General features: G+C 39.1%; 1 protein-coding gene across 1 annotated transcript in view; it reads right to left on the bottom strand.

Annotated features, from left to right (window-relative positions):
- The window catches only part of ATP13A5 (ATPase 13A5), a gene marked incomplete at both ends in the record, with an annotated part of 96,935 nt that overhangs the window by 24,065 nt on the left and 48,094 nt on the right, over positions 1 to 24,776 (bottom strand). The window contains 10 exons of the mRNA XM_084232214.1: positions 2,111 to 2,153; positions 5,038 to 5,117; positions 6,233 to 6,358; positions 8,940 to 9,100; positions 9,891 to 10,015; positions 13,698 to 13,815; positions 15,813 to 15,969; positions 16,581 to 16,667; positions 19,193 to 19,343; positions 21,152 to 21,213. Coding sequence (XP_084088340.1) covers positions 2,111 to 2,153; positions 5,038 to 5,117; positions 6,233 to 6,358; positions 8,940 to 9,100; positions 9,891 to 10,015; positions 13,698 to 13,815; positions 15,813 to 15,969; positions 16,581 to 16,667; positions 19,193 to 19,343; positions 21,152 to 21,213 — 1,110 coding nt within the window. The remainder of the gene's footprint in view (positions 1 to 2,110; positions 2,154 to 5,037; positions 5,118 to 6,232; positions 6,359 to 8,939; positions 9,101 to 9,890; positions 10,016 to 13,697; positions 13,816 to 15,812; positions 15,970 to 16,580; positions 16,668 to 19,192; positions 19,344 to 21,151; positions 21,214 to 24,776) is intronic.

Below are 24,776 nucleotides of genomic sequence, written 5' to 3'. Positions count from 1 at the left end.
CCACCCCTGGGTCTCTGTATATGCTGCTCCTCTACCTCGAATATTCCCCCCAATCCCCGATCCACAAAGTCACCAACTAATGAGGCACTAACTAAACAATGATCCAAAGGGAGAAGTGTGGTATGTGTGTGTGTGTGTTTTGGTTGTGGGCAGGTTGACGTGATGGAAGGAAATGAAAACACTCCTGTAAGAAGTCTATTGAAAAGATGACAATGTCTGGATGCACACTTGTGGAGGGGAACCTTTACTATCACAATTCTCTCACTTAGCAGGTCATCTCCATGGACAATGGAAAAGATAGTCAACCTACATCTTTTCCTAGGCTGCAGATCTAGCCAACCAACTAACAGCTGAGATGAAGTATGGGGCATAGAGCATCTTCACTGGATACAGGGGTCAAGTCATCACAGACTCGTTCCAGAACATGTGCTGCCCCACCAAAATAAGAGCCAATTCATTTCTCATCAAAACTGGAAACTGTCCAGAGACTGCACAGAGGAGACAATGGCTAATAAGTAGGCCAGTGGGCCCCTAATTTTATAAGAATTATGATGGGCATAAAGCAAGATTCTGCATTTCTATTGTTCTGGAGAATCATGAAATACCTGCTTGCCTTGGCCGGTATGCACTAGATTCATGTTAAATAAATAATAGAATATTTTCTTCTTTCTCTTTTCTCCCTAGCATTTTGCATTTCTATGATATAATTCAATACCATCTACTTTATGGTAGGGTTAAATTCAGGGACAATTCCTCCCCCATCAGACAATGAACTTTTTAAGGGCAGAGACTATGTCTATCATAGCATTCAATTTCTTTGCTTTGCTCTAACTACACACAATGGTAAGAATAAGAACTCATTCTTGATTTTGATGAGCAGACTAACAATTAGTTGTTTATCATGAAACACAAGGCAGAACTACTAATAAATCTCTAAGTTTGAATATAGGTTTTCACAGAAATTTGAAGAAACTAAAGAGTAAAACAAATACCTAGATTTTTAAAAAATTTTATATAATTTATTTATATATATTTTACATCATTGTTCATTTTTTTACATTTGCTTTCTCCTCTCAGGTGTAGTCCCCATAGAATTCCCACCACCAATTCACCTGTGCACCATTACCATAGTCCCTTGCGCTCTTCTTGCCCCTGTTGTGATCCCTCTCCCTCCCTGTCCGCAGAATGTCTCTCATTTATAGTTGCCTGTTTTGGTTTTTTTTTTGTTAATTTTTCCCTGATCCCTTATTTGATTCCCCTACATTCCTCCTATAAGTGCAACCATCTAAAAATTTTTGTTTTTTCTTCTGACTTACTTCACTGAGCATAATCCCTTCTAGCTCCATCCATGTTGCTACGAATGGCATGAGTTTATCTTTACTGAAAAAAAAAAAACCTTTTAATGCTTTGTCCCATGAATTAGCTAAAAAGCTTTTTGTTATGTGCACAAATCTTTGAGTAAGGCTACTGCTTCAATGATCTCGTCAAACTTCAGAATATAAAGCATGTACTGTCTTCTATCATTTAAGAGGAGGAATCTTCAAAGAATCATTTAATTTAGATTTTGTTAGAGTATGTAATAATTAGTTTGGTCTAGAATTTCACTGAGTCAGAATGTTGAGATAAATCCAACTTTAGAAACAAACTCTGGAGTAGAAATTTGGCAGAAATAAAAATAATTTACACATAATTCAAACCTTGAACCATCCATTTCAAACTTTTCCATCACTAAGACCTTACCAGCTTTGTGACTTCAGGCAAAAAAATAAAAATAAAAAAAGAGTTCTTCTCCCTGAGTCTCATTTCTTTATTGACAACATGTGAGATTTAAACCATCTTTCATGTAATGTCCCTCCTGGGTCTGAAATGTAGGAGTCTAAGTAGCCTTACTTGTCTTTGTTATTCTAGAAATTATTAGAAAAGAGCTGAAGTGACTCATCTACTTTACTCCTCTCTACATCCAGCCCACACTCAGGTAGAGGTGGATTAACAGCAAAATGATCAAGTGATTTCTGACAGCAGGATGAAGAACTAGATTGAAGGGGACTGTCGGGTCCTCAAGAGGAGTAATAGCAAACTACCCGAATTAGTGGAAATAGATTTTACTCACCCCACAGTCATTAGCTCCATCTCCACACATGCCCACATAGTAACTGTAGAGGAAATGATAAGAAAAATGAATAGCTTAACACTTCCCTTAAGTAACTTCCATCATAACTAACTCACATACAATGTGTGAGTATCTAAGCGTGTGGAATCAGGAAGAAGGAAAATGACATGGAGAGAAACATTCTCTGAGGAACAAGGCAACTGGATTATTTAAATTGTTTCAATCAATCCTTCCAAGGACAGCCACGAAGATGATCACACATGTCAAAAGAGGTCTTGTTTGATTATATGCACGGAGGCCAAGCTTTTGCGTGTGCAGCCTCGTCCTCGCACCTCCCACTCAGCCTCATGCACAGATTACAACCGGACCCATCTGTGTTTTGGTTGCTGACTGCTGCTGAGTTTAAAGTTCAGACATTGGGATAAGAAACATTGGGAAATAGTTTAACAGATATAACTAGAAACATATACATATATTCTTGATGCATCTTGCAGTGAAGATGAAATGGTATGCTCCCCTTCTATACCAGCTTGATGTGCAAACACAATGATATAAATAGAAGAGTAAATATTGAAGCTGTTGCCAAAGGAAAGAAATTTCTGATGCAAGGCGCACTGTCTGCTAAGTAAATAGAACATTATAGTTATTGATTAATGGCAATACTAATAAAGACTCAGCTGCAATTTTCTAAAAACACATGAAATAACAAGATCAATACAAAGGAAAATGAAGTTCTCAGAGAATTCCATTATTGTTACTTGACACATAACAAATGATCATTTTATAGTCAAACATGGTGAAATAATATAAACAAGTTCATATGGGTCAACCTGATGTTTGGGGAATACATAATCAGTTACATGCCTGGGCAATGGATGTTCGTTAAAATGGCGTCCTTTCCTCAGACTTAAAAGTATATACCTAGTCTATATAAAAATAAAATTTATTATTTAAAAAAAATTATATTATATACACACACACACACACACACACACACAAAAGTATATACCTAGTCTCTATGTCACAGGAGTAACCTGACATCTTCCAGCATTCCCTGAATTCAGAAATGTAATTCAGACTATCATTCACACATGGCCTCTGATAAGGGCATGGAGAGGAAGATCAGAAAAAAATGAGAGGACAGCTCATTCGGAGACAGTCTATCTCTTCCTAAATTGATTTTTTTTTTAGATGAATATAACTTTTCAAAATAACCATTTAAGGTGGCAACATTTCTCAGGTGTTTGAGAAGGGTAAAATTATTTTCTTCAGTCAATATCATAAGATGATCATGTAGGGCCTCCCCGGTGGCGCAGTGGTTGAGCGCTGGGTTGCGAAGCTGCCGGCGACCTCTGCGGCGCCGGTTTGATCCCAGGCTGCTCCCCGGCCACCTGAGGAGGGTCCCACATGGCGCGCAGACCTGTCCTGCCGCCCGCTGCTCCCCTCAGCGGTGTGCTTCGGTCTTTCTGCCTGCTCTGCTCCCCGCTCTGGCTCTGATGAATTCTCTCACCCTCCCGCGCTTCTGACTGTACCCAGTGCATGTATAAACCAAAAAAAAAAAAAAAAACCAAAACAAACAAATAAATAAATAAAACATGCCTCTATAAAAAAAAAAAAAAAGAGCTTTAAAAAAAAAAAAAAAGATGATCATGTAAGTGAAATAGTCATTTTAGACACTGGTTGCCAGCCTGGTCTGGAGGCATTATGGGTGTTCATGGGAAGTGTTTCAAACTTCCCTGGGAATGCTTAGGCAACAAAAGATAACTGTAAAAGGTAGTTTCCTGATTTGATCCATTACTTACCAACAGTTATCTAAAATTTCACTATTCTCTGTTCTTTTTTTTCTTCCTCTTTTTTTTATTTTTATTTTTATATTCCCCATACAATTGCAACCCCAATTTTGACCCCAATCCCCCGCCAAGAGTGTCTCTGGTTCATAGTTGTCTGTTACTTTTCACATGTCAGAAAACTGCCGTCCAGAATTTGTAACATTCCCAGCAAGTAATAGGTAGATCTAGTCACAAGAACTATTTCATTCTAATGTGACTTGGTCATCTATATTTTTTAAGGAAATATGGAGAGATGGGAGCCCCTTTCATTCCTAACTTTGACATGCACACCCAACCCCCATCAGGGTCAAATACAGTTTTTAAAAATGTCATTCCATCTCTTTCCTGAAATTATTATATACCTTGTGATAAAATAATCTCAAATCATTCCAGGTGATAACTTTCAAGTTTCCCCCCTCATTCCCATTTTGAACTATATAAACCCCTACTGTTTCTACTCTCCATTTCTATGCAGAGGGCTTTCTTCTAAGATACTCTATATGGACTACAGAACAAATTCTGTCTGGGGTGGGAGGCTTCTAAAATGGCCCTTAATGATCCTTCACCTTCTGGTATTCATGACGTTGTATAATACACTCCCTGAAGTATGGACTCACCTAGTGCTTCTGATTAAAAGGACACAGTAAAAGTGATAGGATATCACATGAGATAAATTTATGAAAAATAATGACCACCCTCCCCACCCAGGTTCTTCTTATGTACTCACAATATGGAAGCCAGCTGCCACATGGTGAGCTTCTTTATAACATAATCTATGTGGCAAAGAAATAAGGGTGGCTTTTTTCAACAACCAGTAAAATACTGAGGCTCTTTGTCCAATTATCCCTTGGGCTGAATCCTGCCAACATCAGGTGAGTGAGACTGGTGGCAGATCTCTTCCTGGAGTGCTGAGCACACCGAGCCTTGGCCAACAGTCAAGTCCCCCACCCAGAAGACTCAGCTAAGCCATACCTGGATTCGGGACCCATAGAAACGTGTAATTATAATTGCTGTGATTCCAAGTCACTCAATCTTAGGGTAATTTGATAGGTAGAAATAGATAGCAAATATTCCCTCTTTTCATGCAATAATACCTACTTTAATTTCTGAAATTCTTCAACCAGGCTTGATTTCTGTCCTGGAGACATTCTTGCAAAAATGGTTCCATTCACCAGAATCTAAACAGAAAAGCAACTGTTGGGTTAAGATTAGGAAGAAGAACATATTTGAAAGAAAAGAACAACCCTGAAAAATCACTCCTGGCCACTGTTTTAATGTAGCATTGGTTGGTGTGTCATTAGACCACATGTCAGAAAGGGGAATAAGGAGATTTAATGTTTTAATATTTAACTTTCCCATTCAGTCCTCCATCACAACTCTATTGCTTCTTTCCAGGATATTATTCAGAGATGAGGTCACCTCCAATTAATAATAATAACTAAAGTGCAGCTGAATGAATGGGGTAAAAACCCTTAAGGAAATACAGTGCATTTTACTAAACACTATTTCCATAACCACAGAATAGACAGAGATTGTGAATTGAGTAATAGAATGTGAGTTGAGAAACAAGGTTCTGTTCTCAGCTGTGTCCCAACTAGCTCTGCAAACCTTTCCCAAGCAACTTAAGTCTCTGAGTATCAGTTTCCCATCTCTACAAGGGGAATTACTAACAGATTTCTAGAAGTCTTTGGGGTCTAGATTCTATGTTCCTTGATTGGAAAGAGGACAGAAATTTCAAGATGCTGCTAACAGATGGTTGCTGCCCTTAGCTTGTGCTCCACTTATCTCCTTCACACTGACAGCACAACCCCACACAACACTATTTTAAAACAGACACGCAGAGGACAAGGTAACAAATGATTCTGGAAATAAAACACAGGTCCTCTGTGTCCTCCTGCAGTAATTTAAGGATCCAGACAAGATGGAGGCTAGAACACAGCGTCACATGGGCTGGAGGCTTTCAGAGAGGAGCTGACCCACAAATTAGGCATCCTGATTGACCTACCTGCAGGGTCTCCCTGCCAACGAGGAGGTGGCAGCTGGGGCCTGGGGTTTTACTGACCATAGCAGGAGGGTTGTACACTGAAGAGGGACCATACAGATGTGCAGGACGAGTAGGTGCATGGGAGGGGTGGGAAAACTTGTGAAGGAGCAGGACCCCTTTGGGGGTGTTCAGTTTCTAATTCTGGGACAACATTACTGATCATCCCTTTCACTAATCTCTTCCTCTTTTTTATTTTTGGCCTTGCTAACTTGAGGACTAAAACAAAACACTTCATTTTCCAGTACTTACTTTTGGAAGCAAGCTGTTGAAATGCTGAAATATCACTTGGTATGATTGCCCACTCATTGCAAAGTGGTAATGCTTCCCTCTTTCTCCATCAGGCACCAAACTATTTCCAATGTTCTGGTAGGTTTCCTAAAATCAAAAGGGTATTATTTCTAAGCCTATATTGAAGGAATGTCTCTGCTTTTCTATGTGTTATGAGAGCAAGTGTTCCTGTTATATAACAATGTGAGGGCCAGCAAGTACATTATGCATGATTCACTCAGAGAACCCAGACTCACAAGAAGATGACGCTCAAAAGTCTCCCCCAAATTGTATGAACATATAATTCTTTAACAACATGCTGCTCTGGATTCTGTCCTGGGAGAAAATATGTATGACGTCAGTGTACCATGGAAATCATTCCAAGGTACAAATTAGTGACTCCAAGGAAGAATAGAAAAATTCCTCCTTCTTCTTCTTTCTTCTCCACATCCATATATTATATTTCCTAAGATCTCTTACCATTCATTCAAAAACCCTGCCCCGATTTTCTTACTCTAAAATAGATACTTTTCCCTTGGAGCCTAACTCCATTTAGCCCCTGATCTCCTTTTACCCCAAAAAGTAACTTCTTCCTTCATGGCGCCCAGATCCTTCAACCCACTCTGTTGAATTGGCCCAGCATTACTCCTTGGCAGAAACACTTCCTCTCCTGCTTTCCACCTGGCAATATCCCCCAATTACTGTATCCTATCTCACCCGGCTCAGCAACAAGAGAAAGCAGCAATAAAGCAGCTGCACTCCTCACAATAACTGTAATGGTTTTTCATGTAACATTTCTCAGAGGGCCTTACATTTGTGTAGGACTCTGAATTCCAATGGTATAGGAGGTGAGAAAATTCTGGTAGAAGAATTCATCCTAGGGCCTCCCTGGTGGCGCAGGTTGTTAAATGCCGCACTGTGCAGCTGTCCACAGCCTCTGCAGCGCAGGTTCGATCCCGGCCAGCTGGTGAGTGTCCCACATGGCGCGGTAGACCTCTCCTATCTCGCCCACTGCTCCCCTCAGCAGTGTATTTCAGTCAATCTGCCTGTTCTGTTCCCCACTCTGTCTCTGGTGAGTCCTCTCACCCTCCCATGCATCTGGCCTGTATCCCGGTTCTTGAATAAATAAATAAATAAATCTTTTTCAAAAAGTATTAAAAAAAATGATTCATCCTAGGAAAGGCATTATAGATGGAAGAAAATATGTTAACATGCTGAACTGAGAAGCATGGTGACACACCCTTCCTGCATTAACCTCCATTGTCAAAGAGTCATTAAAAGATCAATTCAAAAACATTTCACATGAAGCAAGGACCAAATTCCCCTTGCTTTTGCTAGAAAGGAAAGGGAGCGAGTATGGCAGGAGGGAACCAGACAAGAGGAGGAAAGCCTGAGACTGCGATGTGACTTCTCCTTTCAGTGACTAAACTTCACTAAAGGTATTAAGCTCATGGAGGGCAGTATGAGTGGACTGCTTGTTTAAAATTAAGTGAGGAGGCTTCCCTGGTGGCACAAGGTGTAAGTCTCAGCACTATAAAGCTCTCCGCAGTCACTGCAACATGAGTTTGATCCCTGGCCAAGGAGCTAACCCACATGGCACAGCAGACCTTTCCTGTCTTGCCCGCTGCTCCCCTCAACAGTGTATTTCAGTCTATCTGCCTGTTCTGCTCCTCACTCTGCTCTCACCTCCCTGCACCTCTGGGCTACACCTCAGTTCTTGTATGCATAAATAAATAAAATAAAATATTTTAAAAAATAGTGAGGACCTGATTTTCACCACAAACAAAATTGAGGCAACATGCAGCAAGGCAGAAACAAGTGGATTTGCATGGCAACAGCCCCAGAAATCTGCGAAGTATAGAGAGAAGTGTCATCTTTAGCAGCCCATGGGGATTTGAGCCAAGTTAACACACCTCTTCACAGGTAGGGACTGGACCGCCCTATATAGTTGTGCAGTCTGCTGCACAAAGGCCTGCTCTAAACTTAGCAGTCTGAGGAGCTGACCAGTCTGGAAGAAGGACACATTTTTGTATTTGATCATCTGAAGGACCATCTCTTCAAATTTACACAAAGGCAGAGGTGCTACCTTTAATAATGGAAAGTCAGGCTGCAGCCCAGTCTCTTTGTAGGAAAAGATTGTTTTGTCACTGTGTACAGGGAGTTTGCTATCTAGAAAAGCCCAGAAGCCATTCATTTCATGTCACAGGTACAGTACTATCAAAATGTCCGTAGACCTGGATGGAATCAAGCAGACCTGAATTGATTTCCTGCTCTGCAACGCAACAGTTGTGTGTCCTGGACGAGGTTACATCTCTAGACCTCTGTTTTCTTATTTGTAAAATGAAATGTTTGCTTAACTGCATAGGGTAACTGTGAAGATCAAGTAGGAAATCTGGATGCAAATCAGTGGTTCTCAACCACAACCGCACAGAGGAAGCACCAAGACTGAGATTTAATCAGCAGAACCTTAGCACAGAAAAGCTTAAAATCTCCTCCAGGCAATTCCTGTGTGCAGCAAGAACTGGGAAGAGCTAGTGGAAATGCTAAATGCCTTGCAAACTGCAAAACCCAAGACAGATGGCAGAGATTATTACTGTGGTGACTTCTAATTTCAAGAGTAGGCTGCCCTGGGCTAGGGCTATTTTCTATCCAGCCAAGCCCAGGAAAAGACCTTCTAACCATTGCTCACATTCTTCCGAGGTCCATTTTCTTGGTTCTCTACCAGCTTCCAGGTCACAGAGGCAGGAGCATACTCTCCTGGTTCATTGGCTTCAACGAGGATCACTTGGCTCCCTTGAGGAATCATTTCAGAATTCTTTGCAACAGTAATGGCTGTTTGAAGGTTATCACCTAGATGACAGAGACAGCTGGCTTGCTTTATATATCAACCAGAACTGAGCTCTCCCTCCTCTGAGTGCCCACATCACTTTGTTTGCACCCTTGGGAGGCATTTATGTTGTTCTGCCTTATATCATGACCATGATCTTACCTCTACCCAAGCTGATCTGCCCCAGTGTCAAACACTATGTCCTCACCTCCCTCCCACAATATCTAATATTGTATCCTGAACATTGTGTATTTCTACAATATGTACAAATGAATAAATAACATTTAAGTGCTTTATGGCTAATCCTTGGGGAGTGACAGATCTTAGTGGTAAATGTAATATGGGCCTAGTATGATAGCATAAAACCATCCATGTGGATAACAGTTCAGCAGAAAAGAGGACACTGTGGGTAGGCCATGCTTGGATTCGATCATCACTTGCCATGTCTGCCCTGCACCCTGCAGAATAGTCCAGCAGAGTGTCACAGCTTTTATACAGAGGTCTCCCAGGTTCCTGATGAGGACACTTCCATTCTAGTGTTTAAATATGTGCTGTGAGCATAGGAGTACTGCACAGAATTCTGGGTAGGAAAGTGCGCATTAAACAAAGAGAATGAGAATGGATCCTGCTTCAAGAGCTCATGGTCATATTGGGGGAGCTATGTTTATTCCCAGGTAACTGGACCACAGGGAAACAAACTTGACAGCAAAATATTTTTCTTTTTGCCGCAGTCACATGAACCCACACAGCTCACATAGTCCTTTTCTCAGGCCTGGGATAAATTCCATTTGTCGGACACCTGGAAACACATACCAGTAATCATCACCGTCCTGATGTGGGCCTCCCTCAGTTCCTTCAAGACTGGTTTGGTTTCCTTTTTCAAGCGATTCTCCATTATGAGAAGCCCCAAAAATGTTAACTCTGATTCCACCATCTCCCTTTGGTTTGAGGAGAAAGACAATGTTCAAGCATTATCTCTACAGTCTCAACAGAAGGACTGATTTCTCCTTTTTAAAACTTTTTAAAACTTCTCTTCTTTTTGAAACTTTTTAAAAGTTTTACCAATGCAATACATGGACATATTACAAATATCAAAAAGAATCCCAAATCTTTCAATGAAGACCAATGATCCTTGTTTCCATACAGCCTCGCTCTTTCTCTGTTCCAGAGGCATCCACTTTTCTCTCTTTTAGCTGCTCATTCTAGTTTTCAAAACTACTTTTAAAAAACAACATGCTTAGCTTCCAACCCCTCTGTTAGATTTTAAATTTTTGGTTAATCACATATATCTAATTTCCAACACCTTTTTTATTGAACTTGTTATCTTTTCAGTTTTTAAGGCATCTAATAAGTACATATTGAATACAGGACACTATAGTAGTAGTTGGTCCTGAAATCATTCATTTCTGCCTCTCTCTGCAACCTCTGGTAAATACATGGCATCAGTCAAGGATTTAGAGCTTTCAGAATTTGAAATTGGAAGCTTGAAGTCTACCTAGGTTATATTAGTTCTGTGGGACCTCTTCTCTGAAATGGAATAAACTTCAAGTAGTTTTTTAAAACTAAATTTGGGGGCCAAGAGCTCATTCTTGATCTCTCATAGTCCTTTTTTCTGTCCAAAGTGGAGTTAAGATGGAAGAGAGAGGAGAAGGAGATGTAGGAAGACAACCTTTTTGCACACTGTCAATTATTCCCCAGGATTCAGTCTTGAGTCTCACTTTCATCTTCCATTGCACATGACAAATCTGATTCTCAGCTTCTTGAAGTTCTACAAGGGAACCAACTTTTCTTTCTCCTGCTGGGTCAATTACTCACCCCACCCCTGACTTTACACCTCACAGAAATGTATAGGAATCTCTCATCTGCACAAATTACTTCTCTGGTTTTCTTTGATTCTGTTTCTTTTCATTCTTGTTAGAGGACTTGGAAGCAAGAGGAAATGAACACAAGAAGGTCAGTAAACCTTCTTTAAAGGACAGATCATAGCTGGATTTCTTTCTTTTTTATTGAGGTAACATTCACTTACATTATTACAGGTATTTGGGAAATATAGGACCCCTCCCCGCAGGTATTGCCATTATAGTACACCAGCCCCCAAATCCCCCAGTCTACCACTATAGTCCATTGTGCTCCCTTCCCTTTTCTTCTTACCCCTCTTCCCCCCTCCCACCACTCCCCCTCTGGAGGCTTCAGTTCTACTGTCAGCTTTCAAGGGTGACCTTTTCTGCAGTTTATCATTATCTGAGCCTGAGGAAAATAATTCAAACTTGAATGGAAACACAATGAAGGAACTTCTCTCTGTAGTAGAGTATGTTGCTAAGCCTTCATTTCAAAGTCCATTCACTAAATAGCTATAGTTTTATACCTTATATTATGTATTATATATTAGTTTTATATCTTACAGTATGCACTTGGTAAAAATTCAGATAATCAGATATGAATCCTGTCTTAGTGATCTCAGAGAATATTATAAAAGAAAATCTGCCTTAATATAAAATTTGTTAATTTCCCATCATTTAACCTCATGACTTTCTATTATAAATTTGATTAATATTTTCTCATTAACTAGAACGAAAAGAAAGATCCAAAAATCTTCTCATTAATTTATTCTCTTTTGGGTCTTTATCTAACGACATTTCTCCTTCACTGCTTCAGACACTTTGGCCTCTTGCTACTCTACAACAGTCCTAGCAAAATCCTGGGGCAGGGCCTTTCACCCACTCTTCCTGCTGCCTGCAAAGCTCGTTCTCCTGCTGTCTGATCCCTTGCTCCCTTCACTTTCACAGATCTCTGTTCAAATGTCACCTCCCAGAGGACTTCCCTCATAACCTCACATAAAATAGTATTTTTTGTCTTTTTAAAATCCTCCTAAGCTGCTTTATTTTTTCCACCAGTGTATTTATCACTACTTGTCAATATTTTATTGGTTTGGTATGTATCTCATAATGAAAATATAAGTCTCATGAGAGCAAAGATTTTACTTTACTGACTTCTGAGTCCTCACTGTTTTGAGAGTGCCTAACACAGAGTCAAGCTCAACAGAAATTGGCTGATTTTCCTGAATTAAAGGGAGAATCTCTAAAATAAAGTACTTCTGCAATTTGCTTGTTTTTTCTAAGTCATATGAAGAAACTCATCTGCTTCACTTTGATGACCCCAGTTTTCAGAGGTTATTTAAATATAATTCGATTTTAAAATCAAAATCCTATTCTTTTACCCTCTTTGAAAATAGTAACAATATTCCAAGGAGTATTCTCTGGGAAACCCAAGATGGTTGGAAATCTAGCACAATTTACCCTCACTCTGTTACTTTGATGACCCCAGTTTTCAGAGGTTATTTAAATATAATTCGATTTTAAAATCAAAATCCTATTCTTTTACCCTCTTTGAAAATAGTAACAATATTCCAAGGAGTATTCTCTGGGAAACCCAAGATGGTTGGAAATCTAGCACAATTTACCCTCACTCTGTTACTTTGTTGTATTTATAATGTTTATCTCACTAGTGGTTTTTAAACGAAAACAATACGACCATATTTGTATGTGCAATGGGTTGTGGTTGCTCTCCTTATCAAACTATACATGACTTTTCTTCACACATGACCTTAAATTTGGTTACTAAAACTCTTTTGAAAAAAAATTACAAAATATCATGTTTTATAGGGCTTTATATCTGCCCAGGAGTAACTAACACCTTGAATGTTAAATCTGAGCATGACATTCATGGATTCAAGATAAGCTTTGTGATTCTATTTAGAATATTAAAATCTCATAACTGAAAAAATTCCTTAGAAGTTATGCAATCCTACATTTTATAGATGGAGAAATGAACATAGTTTAAGCAAGAGGCAGCGATTACTGATTATATTAGAGTAGAGGGATTTGGGTTGGAAATAGTAATGCTGAACGAAGGATATCTACATCTTACCCAGGGAGGCTAAGTGTCTTTCCATCAGCAACAGAAAATCAAGGATAAGTAACAAACAGATTATCTGTTACCCAATTTTCCACACTATTTCTCTACTCCTTTGTGATAGGCAATTTAAAAGCAACCTTTAAGAACCGAGACACACTGAAAGAAAGAATAATCTACAGATTATCCTCTAATGAGATTGACTCATCCCCTCAACTTAAAGATACTAGCTTCTATTTCCCATATGGTACTCAGTTTGCACTCACTACCTCTCCACCTGAGGGAGATGTTCTATTGAAAGAAACCACATCTAAAATATTCTGGAAACTATTTAAAGTACCAGCTGTCTCCTGCTCTTAACTCCTTTATATATGGGACCCCCATGACAGTCAGCCAAATAATGTTCTAAAGTTGAGGGAGAGTTGGTTATTTTTGATGGGATGAAGGAATGCAGGACAGAGATATCTCCTGTCAAGAGAGTCAGGAGATCTCAGCTGTCATAATTGTTCTGCCACCAAACAGCTCTGCGACCTGAGCAAACTCTCCCTAGTCTGGCTTAGAGTTGCCCATCTTAGAATCAGGAACTAGATGAGATGGATTCTCCATCTCCAAGAGCTTTCCCAGTCATTAACTTCCCTGTCCATTACTAGGGGCCATTCACGTCATGCGCACAGAGCCTGCCCTACTGCTGATTTCTGAGTTTCTTACCTGACCAAACATGCCACCTCTGAAAGTTTCTCCATCTTCAAGTTTTTATGGGCAAGGGCAATGACACGAAAACCTTGTAATGTGTAATTCCTCAGTTCCTGTAAGAAATTCTTGGGCACTTCCAGGAGAGAAGAAATGGGTAAACATAAGGTCACGATGAAGGTCATCTAACTCCTAAGGAAGACTGAGATAAAGTTATTGTACCTCTTTAATTGTCACTCCATAAAATGCTTTAATGGGGAAAAAACAGCTTCAAGTAAAGGCCACAAACAAATTCTTCAATGTGTTCTTATAACTCTGACAGAAAAGAATGTCAAAGATACACTACTCATGAACTGACTGTCAAATGCATTGGCTAGATTCAGGAGTGGCAGACCTCAGGACTATGTCTACCTAGGTGAAACAAGGAAAACAAATGACCTTCTGGATCAGAGATTAGTAAACTACTTGCCAAATTTGTTCCATCACTTGTTATTCTAAATAAAGTTTTATTGGGACACAACCATGTCCATTTGTTTGCTGATTATCTATGACTGTTTTCAGGCTGTCAGGGTTGAGCTGCTGAGACAGAGACCCTGAGGCCATCAAAACCCAAAATATTTACAATCTGTCTCTTTGCAGAAAGGCTTGCCAAGCCCTGTTTTAAATCACAGATGATACAGTTCCAAGATATGTGCATTTTGGCACATATTTGTAATCACAATTAATTTTAATATATTTATAATTTTTTTGTGATTTAAAGTATGCCTGTAAGAACTTGTAAAGAAACTTGACATAATGGGAGATAAAATGACTCATGTTGCATAATTCTGAGTTCTGGTTTCCATTCTACTAACAACTAGCTCTTTGACCTTGGGCACAATAAGTATCTCTATTCCATTTCAATTTTCCCAGCCATAAAATGAGGGGGATGTGGATCTCTATGTCCCCATTCATTTCAGACCTTCTGTAATTAAAAATAATCCTGGTAGTGGGGTCTAATTGCAAAGAAAGTCCCTGTTTTCTACTAGCTCTCCATTTCATATATATGGGGCGGGGGTGAAGGGAGAGAAGATCATTTAAAATAATATTAGCACCTGTCAGAGGCCAGAGATTGAAACACTAAGAAGAACTGGAAGAGCTATCAAAAGGATGAAGAGGAGGAGAGAGCGAGTACAGGCCCAAAGCCTAACTGATGAGCAGACACAATACTTACCAGTTAAAATTTGAAATAAGATATTTGTATTTGAAAAAAAAGCAACAGGAAATATAGGCCTTCCATCTGTGAATGACAGAGTTAATAGGAGCTATGAAGAAGATCAAAGTTAGACAAAAGGGAACATTTCTAAAGTTAAAAAGAAGATTCTAAGTCAAAAGAAAAGTTAAAGCAATCATTTACCAAATCTAGAATTCTGTGCGCAAACTGATGGCTATCAGCAATCGTAAGGAGAATATAGGTGAAAATCAGGAGAAAAAGTCCAATTTTATCCAAATGAACTCATTTGAATGCAACAGTATTCTTATACACCTGGACTGTTGCTTAGAGAATACATATGTTTATAAGACTAAGAAACAATACAAATCAGTTCAAAATCTGGCCCAGAAAGATGAAATTGCTGTGGAAACGATCAGTTACTGGCTCTTATACTACCTAATCTACTCTAATCACTTTTTTTCTAGAATATTTATCTTTTCTAAATTCCCCTTCCAACAATCTGCTGGAAACCCCATGAATGGTGCAAGTCCCCTGGAGGCAACGAAGAACCTGTCTGTAGAATTAGTCCAGAGTTCAGACCTATTTTTTTGGTTCCTTCTGAATGCTCCTTATTCTCCCTCCCTGGTTCTCTCACTCCCATGCAGCTTCCTATTCTGGCTCCAGATGCTCCCCTCACATCTCCATTCCTGATATTCCATTGTGGCTGATCTTTTTGTCTGGCCCATAACCAGATATTTATTTCCATTTCTCTGCCTTGAAGTTATCACCTCTGTCTAATCACATCTTCCGGACTCACCCTACCCACTGAGAAAATCTTCATTATTTTTTCCACCTCCACATTCATTAATTTAGTTTCACTTGCTTTATATATTCAGCTTTTAAAGTATTTTACCTCCTAAAAGTAAAGTATCTGTAAGTACCTGTTTCAGATCTGCAGAACCTGACCAACATCTCTGGAGCACCCTTCATGTAGACATGGAGGTGCTCATCCCCCGCCAGCTGAGCCACCACAGACATCCTCTGCAGACTTGAGGAAAAGGGAAACTGACGCAAGATGCCAATGGCTTCCACAGGGCTCTGCCAATGTACCAAGAAAGGGGAACTTCAGAAGCTTTGAAATGAGATTTAGCAGATGCATGGTTTACACTGTGAGTCCAGGGCCATCGTGAAGTGGTATATGTGTCACAACACTGATACTTTTCCAGATGCCTCTAAGGTGATTCCTGCAAGTAGTCTGGTCAGCCTTCCCCTTGACTGCATGGAGAAATCCTAATCTTCCAGGCCACCTCCTCTGTGGTGCTTCTCTTTGCTAGAAGCAATATTCACTCCCACATTTTGAGGCTTGCAGCTCTTTCTTGAGCCTTTATCACAGCTCTTAGCACATGGTATTGCACTTATTTACACCTACATTGATTTTTCTGCCACCCCATGTATCTTCCAACACAAAACTCAACTTGTCGAGTTTTGAAATCACTCTATCCCTTATCCCCTCACTCAGTGATCTGCATAAATAGGTACCCAGTGAGCGTTAGTTGAATAAAATAAATGGGTAAATTCAAGAATGAAGGAATGAGCAAACTAATTATAAGGATAAGGCCAAATAATAGAAACATAAAAGTCTGTGAAAGTCAGGGAACTTTCGTCAGTTTAAAGGAGAAAGCAAGAAGATTTAAAGAAGTAAATCTTACCTGACTGGCACGTGGCCCTGGTTTTATTATTATGCTTGACTGTGACATTCCAAAGGTACAGTAGTCTGTATTGAAATCTTCTATGACCTGTTTTAAAATAAAAACATAAGATCCCTTAGAGAAAAATAATAAGAAAGAAAACTTTCACATTGCATAGCACTGTGATCTTTTCAAAGCCTTTTTCACATAATTTCTCTTCTAAGCCAATTATCTTAATACCCATCATTTCAAATTTCTCTGGTGTTGATTTGTATTATGGACCTTATGGTAGAATGTCAAAAAGTCAAAAATATTGTGACTACATTTTCAGTAGTAATTGATGCAAGAAGGGCTAGCTACAGGCCAATGGTTCTTCCTAAATGGTATTTATTAATCAGAAAATGTTTGAGTTGCACTTAACTTGCCAGATCAGCTGAGTACATTATCTCTCAGGTGAGTTAGGATAGGGTCTTGAGATAAATATGGGACTATTTTATCCCCTTCATCTATGCTACTAGTTTGATTGGTTAGCTAGAGAGTTAGCCAGTTATCCCTTAGTCATTAGCAAATTAGAAGGCACATATGAAAATGGTTTGTATCTTTTGGGTACTATAATGATATATGTAATACCATGTGAGAAGCCAATATTCAACTAAAATACACAAAAAAACAGTTGCATGCATACATAATAGAGGTCAGAAAATAGGAGATAATATCTGGTCTCAGCTCTGTCTTACCTGTTTAACCTTGGGGACATCTTTTTATTTCTTCAGCCCTCAGTTTTTCTGATAAATATTCTGACATCTCTTCCAGTGCTAAAATTCTTAAGGGCCTATGAGGTTATTTCCCCTCCCTCTTACATTTAGTGAGAGGTTCCTAACACCCAAAGCATATAAGCTTATTTAACTTGAGAATGCTCTTCATTCAGCTTCAAACTCAGGGAATAATCTTACATGTATGTGTTTTGTTTAGGAGAATACACCTTTTCTTAAAGAACATTCTAAAGAGCTAATACTAAAGACATATGTTCCCAAACAAAGCCCCAAATTGTATGTCATCAATACAGACAGAGCATACTTCCTTATAATGGGGAAGAGGATCAAAGTCACATATACTAAAGATGACCCTGTGTAATTCATCCTGGGTGAACTCCAGGATGCTAATAAGAATATTGCTCTTAATAATTATTTTGATTCCTCTCCATTGCAAACTAGGAAAGTGAGTTCTGTTTATCTTGGTGTCAAAAATCTCTCTACAGCTAATGTCCTAATTTTAGCTTACCATTATCAGAAATGTCCCTGTTTACCTTTATCCCCCCATATTACTTTGACTTCTTTTTTTTCTTTTTTTAATATTAATTTTTTTACATCGTTCCTTTTTGAACAATATTTGCTTCTCCCACACCCCTTTAGGTGTAGCCCCTGTAAAGTTTCCTTCCCCAATGCACTCATGCACCATCACCTCAGTCCCCTGTGCTCCCTCCCTCCCTCTGATCCCTCTCCCTCCTCCTCCCCTGTAGTATGTCTCTGATTTATAATTGTTTTTGCTTTGTTGTGTTTTGTACAGTTATCATTTTTTTACACTGATGTCTTATTTTGTTCGCCTATATTCCTGCTACTTTTACTTCTAAGAAAGCTATCATTTTTCTACCAGACATCTCTAAATTAGCCTCTAAGTGTGGTATACTTTATGCCCCTGAAATCATTTATGTTCATTTCTTTACAAACCTGCCGACGTGCTGCTCTGTATTTTATGTATCTTAGTAAGTAGCTTCATAACCTTTTTGGAGAACGGAATACTATAATTAATTAACTAACGAATGCCTTCCATTTCCTGGACCACTACCACTACCAGGCTTACAACCATACGCTCATGGTCTCAATGTTCACCACAGCTCCATGCAGGAGACACTGCTATCCCAGATGCATGGGTGAGGGACAGACTCCAAATCTTAGTTTGCGGTGGAGTCAAGAGGTCTTTCCACCACCACATCATGACAGCTGTCAGGAAGGGTTTCTTCATTCACACACTCAGAAAATTTCATCAGCTGTACTCAGAGTCTTCCAGTCTGGGATCTCTATTTATGCTGTTCAATATAATAGCAACTAACCACTTGTGGCAATTCAAATTTAAATTAAATTACGTTAAAAAAATTAAATTAAATCACATTTTGACTGCTCAATTGTCACATGTGACTAGTGGCTACTGGATTGGGTGGTACTACTTCAGACTCCTATTTCACAGAGAATTTTTTGAGACTATTTGCACAATATTCTGGCCTGTTAATAAGGTTTTTGTGATCAAATAGATTTGGTAAATGCTGCATATCAGAGTCCTCTTGAATAGTCACATTGTACCACAGCATGTTAAAGAAATCCTGCCATCAAAAATTTAATTTAACTGTGTTAAAACAGCAGTTTCCAAGTTTATTTGATCATGGAATCCTGTGTCAGGTTGCCCTTAGAGTTCTTTAGAGCAGAGATTGGGAAACTTAGGAAGAATCAGGCTTTCATTCATGCTACTACTATGAATCTTATCTGGTTTTCAGCTAAGGTTGGAAAAGCTTTAATGCTCCCGGTGATGATTTCTTCAAATTGTCTTCATTTCTTTGAGGCAAGAAAGTATCACCTTACCCAGGCAGTGCCCTCAAACATTTTGAGGTCCAGTGGATCTCCCTGGACGGTCCCATCCAGAAGAATCAGAGAGTGGCAGCTGGCCATGGCTGCACAAAGTGGGCCCCAGGGCAAAGCTTTGCCTGAGGCAAAACTGTGGACTTTCTGGAAACTGGTAGAGAAGATAATTCATTAAAGTTTCTGCAAAATCCTTTTGCACACTCAACCTCTCAAGCACACCTCACTCCTATGTGCAAAACCTTCAATAGCTCCCATGCTGTCTAGGATAAACCTGCTATTCAAGCCTTGTCTACTCCAGCTCTTTGTTACCTTACATATTCTACACCTATCCTACTAATGTGCTTTAAGCAGTTTTTTCCAGAACCAAGTTAAACTTCTTGCAATTTCAACCTTGCACAGGAATCTCCCCGCTTTTCAGCCCTTGTTTACTTGGTTTCCTCAACTTCTAACTAGAATATTCTGCCTGCAGATTGCTCTTTATATAACCCTCCTTTGACATGGATGTGATTTTGACAACAGAATTTACCTCTGGCTAAGTGATACCATCATTTCAGAGGGCTGGATATAATAGCAATCTAGGCCTACCCTCACAGGGATTTTGCCAGGTTCATTCCTGTCAGTCCATGAGGTGGCAGTATTGGGGTGAAGGCTCAGAAATGACACCTGCAAACTTGTCAGAGCTGACTCTAAAATGCCCAAGTAAGAAGTCTCTAAACCAGTTAGGTAGCAGAAATGAAAGAGACCTGTCTGGTGATTCCTTTACCCTTCAAATAAAATAATATGCATGGAACCTGAAATACTTCTCACTACTTAACCATGAAACTCCAGGCTTGAACTTTGTCCTCCTTGACAGTAGACTGGCTGGGTTCACTTTCCTCTCCTCCCAACAGGAAGACTAACTGCATCTACGTGTTTCTACTCACCCCCAAAATTTCCAGGGAGAGAGAGGAGGCTTGGAAACGGCAAATAGCCTTTTCCCTTTCACTGTACTGGCCTACAGAGGCCCTGCCTGGGTAGCAAAGGACTTAGCAGCCAGGAGCAGAGACACATAGTGGGTTAGAGTCCAGGAACACTCAGTCCATGTCTTCTGCAAAGTGGCGCTGCTGTTACCATGGGCCAGTGCTGCCCTGAGACATCTTGAGGGTGCCCTGCATGACACCTTCAACCAGAGAAGCTTTAGTTACCATGTAGATCCAAGGTAAGGCACCCAGAGCAGAGGCCTGGACACTCAGACTGAGAAATTAGCACTAGACCAACATGGAAGGGAGGTAGGAAATTGGGGGAACTTCAGGGGTAGGGCACTGTACCACTTTCTAGCTGAGTTCAGGGGCAGCATCTCTGAGTGCTTCCTCCCCTTTCTAGTACCACCTCCAGGTGGTTTTCCCAACATAACTCATTCTCAAAATTAATTTCTATCTTTTACCCACTGTGATTATAAAAAATCAGGATAGCTTATTATATCAAGCAATCATTGTTATGTCTTCTCTATTCTGCTGCTTGTGCCCCAGTAGTGACCCTTTCACAGCCTGGTTCACACAGTGAATGGGGTGCATGTGCTCCTCATTATCCCCCACAGTGTGAGCTCTCTGAGGGAGGAGACGAAGTGCTTTTTTCTAGATTCCCCCACCACACTACCCGCCCAGGATGTCTTTGCAGTTTTTAATTAAGCACAGCCCTGATTTCACTCTTTGCGCCTCTGTTTTATTCATTAACATAATCATCCAACTCATTTTATTCCATTTTTTCATATGGAGTTTGAAGGCCTCCTTTCCCTGTCTGATTATCCTGAACTTAGAGCTCATTTAATTTAACAAGTTAGAATAATTGGGAACTGGTTGGTTCTAGCCAATGATTATATGTATTTGGTGTGACATTCCTCCCTCAACACTGGCAAGTGGATTTGAGAGTCACTGAGTGGGGGCAAACTGTCACACATCCCATCTTTACTTAGGGGCCTACCAGTTGTCTGCAGAAGGGACAGTGCCCCAGAGGTCCAGGCCATCCTCTGTCAGAGTGCCAGTCTGAAAAAAAATTAGAATTGGTTAGCATAAGCTTCAGAGCTTTCAAACATTAATGATTTACAAGACATCCAAGCTCCCAAGAAATTCAAGTCCTGGTTGCCCAATGCCCTTCGTTTATAATCATGACATTTGAAATCAGAGATGTGTACCTGGAGAAAGACTTCAACAGGTGCTAACAGATTCCCATAGGACCATGTTGGTAATTAGATGATTCTCCTTACTAATTATGACAACAAAGAGCAAGTGCTTGTTTTGGTTTTGTTTGTTTGTTGTCGTCACAGTTGTTAAGAGAGAGGTTCAGTGGTTGAAAATCCAACAAGAACTAGCTCGAGTTTGACTTTTCAGTTGGCACCTGCTGTCTTTCTAAAGCAGAGCTCGGCAGAATTTTTTTCTTTCTTTTCAAGACTATTTAATTCATAGTCTGCCATCTGGTTCACAGTAATTTTCTAAAAATACGGGTGACATGGTGACTGTCCAGATTGGTAATGAAATGTTGATAAAGGGCCTTGGGACTACAGAGAGTAATGAAGTGCTAATAATAAATATTAATTAATGCCCATGAATAGGCTTTATTGTTAGATCAAGTGGAAAAAGGTTGGGAGATTTGATTTGCTCTATTATGGGAGAGTATTTGTCAGATAATGTAACAGAGAAAGCAAAATGGAACTGAGTACCATCACAGCACTTTTAATTTGCTCATTACTTCACAGTCAATCATTAATTACAGGGCTTGTGACTTTATGTGGTAGGATCCTTACTCTACTTAACACCCAGCCAGGCTAAGGAGTTGACTACAGCTGCTCAGCTCTGTGAGGAGGGACCAGAGCATTAGCAAGCACTGGGGAATATCCACTTCAACAGATACTTGTTTCATAAGGTCATCTCTCTATAAGACACTGAAGTTTCTTGTTTTCTACCAAATACTGTCTTCTATAATTTACAACACATAACATTAGCAAAATGTTTTACACTTAAGTGCTTACAATTCCCACAACTGAATAAAAGGGTAGAGACATTTCAGGTTACAAGATACAATGGTTAGAAAGAAAGAACCAGAATCCAGTCTATCTAGAATCTTCCACTAGGCTACAAATGTTAAAAGGATTCTGCAAAGCATGTAGAAGGACAAAGCCCATACTGAGCTTCTAGCTTAAAGAATTAAGGAATCTTTGTTTCATTCCTTCTCTTCAAAGATAGGTAATATGATTGTGTGAAGAAAAATCTGTTTCATTTCCCTCCTGCATTTTATAAGGTCCCCAACCTCTGATTTAGATTCTAAATCCCCTTGAGTTGTTTCATTTCAAAAAGAGTTAGCTTAACTTAATTCAAACTGAAATGTTTTCCAGATGATTAGATCTTAAACATCGATATTTTGAACATGAAAACAGAGATGATACCGTAGGAAAACAGAAATGAGACCACGTTATTTCTCTACATGAAAATGACCCTTATACAATAAGAGCAACCATAAATAGAAAGAAAACTGAATTATAGCTGAGGTTCTAAAGGTAATAAGATAGAAAAAGAAAAGTTCTTAGCATAAATACTAGCCCAGACTGAAATGAATAGAAAAAAAAAAAAAGTAATGGTCTCAAAGAATTTAAAACAAATCAACACAAATCAAAATATATATGGGAACAAATGCATACTCAGAAGCCCAGTGTGAATGTCTTCTAAAAGGAAATACCACTAGATGGAAGTTGAATTAATGTGGAGTGCTTTATTCCAACATCATGCTGGTAAAGTTTTACAAAGTGAAAGCTAGAGAAAAACAGAGATAATTTTAGTTTCAGTCTTCTTATCTTAAAAAGTCACAGAGAACAGTTGTGTCAAATTCAGGATTAGATTTCTTAATTTTCAGATACTCCATAAAGAGTTCTTTGTATGTAATAGGCCCTGTGTCATATGGAGTTTGGTTAATATGCTGAGGAGCACTTTCTCAAATAGTCCAGCAAAGGAGCAGGTGAGGAAGAGGAGACAGTTGTACAAGGAAACTCAAGTGACAACCTCTAGAAATATTAGTTTTAGAAATAAAGGAATCTTTTCAATATAATACTGGAAGTCCTAGCCAGAGCAATAAGACAAGAGAAAGATATACAAGGAATCCAAGTAGGGAAGGAAGAAGTTAAACTATCACTATTCACAGATGATATGATAATATACATAGAGAATCCCAAAAACTCCACAGAAAAACTAATCAAACTAATAAATCAGTTTAGTAAAGTAACAGGATACAAAATCAACACACAAAAATCAGTAGCCTTCCTATACACAAACAATAAATCTGAAGAAGAAGAAATCAAGAAAACCATCCCTTTTATTATTGAAACAAAAAAAAATCAAATACTTGGGAATAAACCTAACAAAAAAGGTATAGAACCTATACAAAGAAAACTATAAAACACTGTTAAAAGAAATAAAAGAACACACAAAGAAATGGAAAGGCATCCCCTGCTCATGATTTGGAAGAATAAACATTATCAAAATGGCCATCCTACCAAAAGCAATTTACAGATTCAATGCTATTCCAATAAAAATTTCAATGTCATTCTTCAAAGAAATAGAACAATTACTGATGAAATTCATATGGAACCACAAAAAACCCTGAACAGCCAAAGCTCTCCTGAAAAAAAAAGAAGGGAATGGAGGCATCATACACCCAGACTTCAAACTATACTACAAAGCCATAATCATCAAAACTGCATGGTATTGGAACAAGAACAGACACAGAGACCAATGGACTCGAATAGAAAATCCAGAAATAAACCCACATATTTATGATCAACTAATCTTTGACAAAGGAGCAAAGAATATACATTGAGCTAAGAAAGTTTGTTCAATAAATGGTGCTGGGAAAACTGGGTCGCTACATGCAAAAGAATGAAGCTTGACTACTACCTAACACCATGCACAAAAACCAACTCAAAATGGATGAAAGAACTAGACATAAGATCTGAAACCATAAAATACATAGAAGGAACTATAGGCGAAACACAACATGATATGCACATCAAAGACATCTTTACAGACACATCACCCAAAGCAGTGATAGTGAAGGCAAAGATCAACAGCTGGGACTACATCAAATTAAAGAGCTTCTGCACAGCAAAAGAGACAATAACAAAAACAAAGAGAAACCCCACTGACTGGGAGAACATTTTTGCACACAACACTAATGATAAAGGACTAATCACAAAAATCTACAAAGAGCTGATAAGACTCAACAAAAACAAAGAAAATAATCCAGTCAAAAAATGGACAGAAGAGCTAAAAAGAAATTTCTCTGAAGAGGAAATGCAAATGGCCAACAGGCATATGAAAAAATGTTCAACATCACTTGTAATCAGGGAAATGCAAATCAAAACTACAATGAGATACCATCTTACACCAGTGAGAATGGCACATATTAAAAAAAACTAGCAACAACAAATGTTGGCAAGGTTGTGGAGAAAAAGGAACTCTCTACACTGTTGGTAGGAGTGCAAACTGGTCCAACCACTATGGAGAGCTGTGTGGAGATTTCTTGACCTACTAAACATAGAGCTTCCATATGATCCAGCAAT

This window comes from Talpa europaea, assembly GCF_964194135.1.
Source record: "Talpa europaea genome assembly, chromosome: 4".
Classification (NCBI taxonomy): Eukaryota; Metazoa; Chordata; class Mammalia; order Eulipotyphla; family Talpidae; genus Talpa; species Talpa europaea.
Note: the sequence above shows the minus strand (reverse complement) of the source record. Positions and strands in the feature narration are given on the sequence as shown.